This window comes from Pteropus alecto, unplaced genomic scaffold (genome assembly GCF_000325575.1).
Source record: "Pteropus alecto unplaced genomic scaffold, ASM32557v1 scaffold793, whole genome shotgun sequence".
In the NCBI taxonomy this organism is placed as follows: Eukaryota; Metazoa; Chordata; class Mammalia; order Chiroptera; family Pteropodidae; genus Pteropus; species Pteropus alecto.
Window position 1 is genome coordinate 56,785 of NW_006433390.1, and position 2,976 is coordinate 59,760.

The 2,976-nt window shown below is 41.7% G+C and overlaps 1 protein-coding gene across 1 annotated transcript; it reads right to left on the bottom strand.

The window, feature by feature from the left end:
• Positions 1 to 1,420: 1,420 nt before the first annotated feature.
• On the bottom strand, positions 1,421 to 2,383 carry LOC102886068 (olfactory receptor 5A1). Its single transcript, XM_006908323.1, has one exon. It carries the CDS (start codon positions 2,381 to 2,383, stop codon positions 1,421 to 1,423), a length of 963 nt encoding a protein of 320 aa, XP_006908385.1.
• Positions 2,384 to 2,976: the final 593 nt, after the last annotated feature.

Consider the following 2,976-nt stretch of genomic DNA (forward strand, 5'->3'; position numbering starts at 1 on the left):
AATGGGTTTGAGTAAATAGGTGCCCTAGCACGCTACTGGCAGGAGCATCCACCGGTAGGCACTTTAGAGAAATTGGCAATTTAAATTTAAAGTAAATTTAGAAAATTAAAAATATACATATCCTATAAACGGCAAGTCATCTTCTCGGTTTCTACCATGCAAATTGCATATTAGCACGAAGAGGTATGTACAAACATGCACATTGCAACACTGTAATAAACTAGCAAAAACTGGAAACTACCGAAATGTCCACCAATGGAGGAAAAAGGCACATAAATTTTATGTCAATTCTATGAAACAGTTAAAAAGACCAAGGTAAATTTTAAATGTATAGCATGAAAAGAGCTCCAAGAAATAACGTAGAGTGAAAAAAAAAAAAACCAAGATATAGAATAATCATTCAGTACAATACCATGTATGTAAATACACACAGAGCCGCAGAAAGCAGTATTATATATTTTGGATTGGTATATATGAATATTAATATGCAGAAGAGGTATTATTTTACATACCAACATAAACAGTCCTGCACTCTTGGGGAGAGCGGGAATGAATTAAAACTGAGAGTTATGGTCAAAGGAGACATTTTCTTATCTATAGTGTTTTAATTTGTTAAACAAAAGAATCTTTGTATATGTTATAGAATTAAAGTACAATTTTTAAAAATTACTGGGCACAATGCCTGGCATATAATAAGCATCCAATAACTGTTAATTCCCTTCCTTGGCATAAAATCTCTAAATTATCTGTCAAGTGAATTTGGATTTATTTATCCATCTGTTAAACAAATATTTGTAGAGCACATAGTTTGCTCCAGTCATGTCCTATGCTTTGGAGAAACAACAGAGAGCAGTTTAGTCAAAGATGTTAACAACGTGGGGAGAAGACAGATAACCGGAAAAAATTATAAAGTCTTATAGCTTCCGATAGATGAAACAAAGGACAGTGTGGAATGGGAACACAGTGCAGTAAGGCTTGACCTCATCTGGCGGAGTCAAGGATCGAGGGAGGCTGTACAAAGGACAGGTCAGTCTCGGTCACAGCCCTCGCTCTACCTAAACTGCCAACGATCCAAGTGATCAGAGAGCAAATCAAAGGACAGCACGAACCGAGAAAAGGATTGAGGCAGAAGAGTTAAATCCAAAGTTGACGGGACTCGGGGATGGCTGACATGACTCACCAGGATTTATAGACGCAACCATTAAAGAAGTAGAACTTTAGAGATGTTTGTCCTTTGCTTATGAACCGCCTTATAAAAGAGAATGAAAGACGCTTGAAAATCCATGTTCAATTCTGCTGCAAATTCACTAACTTGGTTGTCCTATCTCAGATTGTGGGCTCAGGGGGGCCACTTCTGAGATAATGCATGTAGCAAATCTTAATAAGGGTTTTTTGTTTGTTTGTTTGTTTGTTTTTTAACTCAAGGAACTGTAAGACACAAAGAGGACATCTGCTTCTTCCTCTCCTTGAGTTTTTTCAATGCGTCTTTGATCTCCTTGTTTCTCAGACTGTATATGATGGGGTTCAGCATGGGAATCACAGCTCCGTAGAACATGGACACCAACTTATCTTGGTCCCGTGAGGAGCCAGCAGTAGAATGGAGATAGGAGAAGAGACCAGAGCCATAGAAGAGAATCACTGTGGTCAGGTGAGAGGCACAGGTGTTGAAAGCCTTCGTCCGCCCTTGGGTTGAATGGATCTTCATGATGGCAATAATGATGTAGCCATAGGAAACCAGGACAACAAGAGCTGATGTCCCACCAACCGCACACACAACAAGAAAGTTCACTACCTGGCTGAGGAAGGTACTAGAACAAGACAAGACCAGCAAGGGGGGCAGGTCACAGAAAAAATGGTTAATGACCCGCGGCCCACAGAAATGGAGCCGGAATATGGAGCTGGTTTGGACCAATCCGGTGAGGAATCCTCCAGTGTATGCCGTAATGGCCATCCCCACGCAGGTGGTGGGTGACATGAGGGCTGTGTAGAGCAGAGGGTTGGAGATGGCTGCATACCGGTCATACGCCATGACTGCCAGGAGACAGCACTCCGTGCCTCCCATCCCGATGAAGAAGAAAAACTGAGCAGCACAGCCCACAAAGGAGATGGTCTTCCGCTCCTTGAAGAAGTCACAGAGCATCTTAGGGGCTACGGAGGACGTGTATGAAATATCAACAAAGGACAAGTTACCAAGGAAGAAATACATGGGTGAGTGGAGGTGCGACTCTATCCTGATGAGGACAATGAGGCCGAGGTTCCAAGCCAGAGTCATGCAGTAGATCCCCAGGAACAGCACAAAGAGGGAAACCTGTAGCTCTGGCTGCTCCGAAAATCCCAAAAGGATGAAATCGGTCATCACGCTGATATTCCTTCCCACGGCCATATATCTTCTCTCTGCCTTCAGAGCCCCAAAGGGAGATGCCTGGGACAATGAAAACCTAAGTGAAGAGGCCATTTCATTCTGTCACGGAACCATAGACTCCCAGAGTCGGAAAAGACACTGGGAGGCAAATGTCCTACCTCTACTGACATAGAATTCCCCTCTACAGTATTTATTTGGTATTTCATGGAGGTCTTAATCACCCTTATCTGATGTGTTTCTTTATAGAAAATTGTCAGGCCCCAGAACAGACGGGCGTTTTTGAATTATTTGGATCTTCATCTTCACAGTCGATGTCACCACTTTACTGAAGGAAGTTATTACTAGTACTTGGAATAAATAGCCCCTTCTTTCCAAGCATGGCAGTTGCTTTATTGAGCCACTCCAATTTACACTATTCTTTTTCTTTTTTTTTTTTTTAAGAAAATAAACACGTCAAAAGTTGAAATGCCCAAAGAGACAATTTTGTGTTTCTTATCATCATAGTTTTGCTGACCAGGTTTTATGGGGTCAAGGAGTTATTTCTCCTTTAAAGCAGTGCAGTGAAGCACACAGAGATGTGGAAAACTGGCATCTTCGTTAAAGATTAAAGAAAG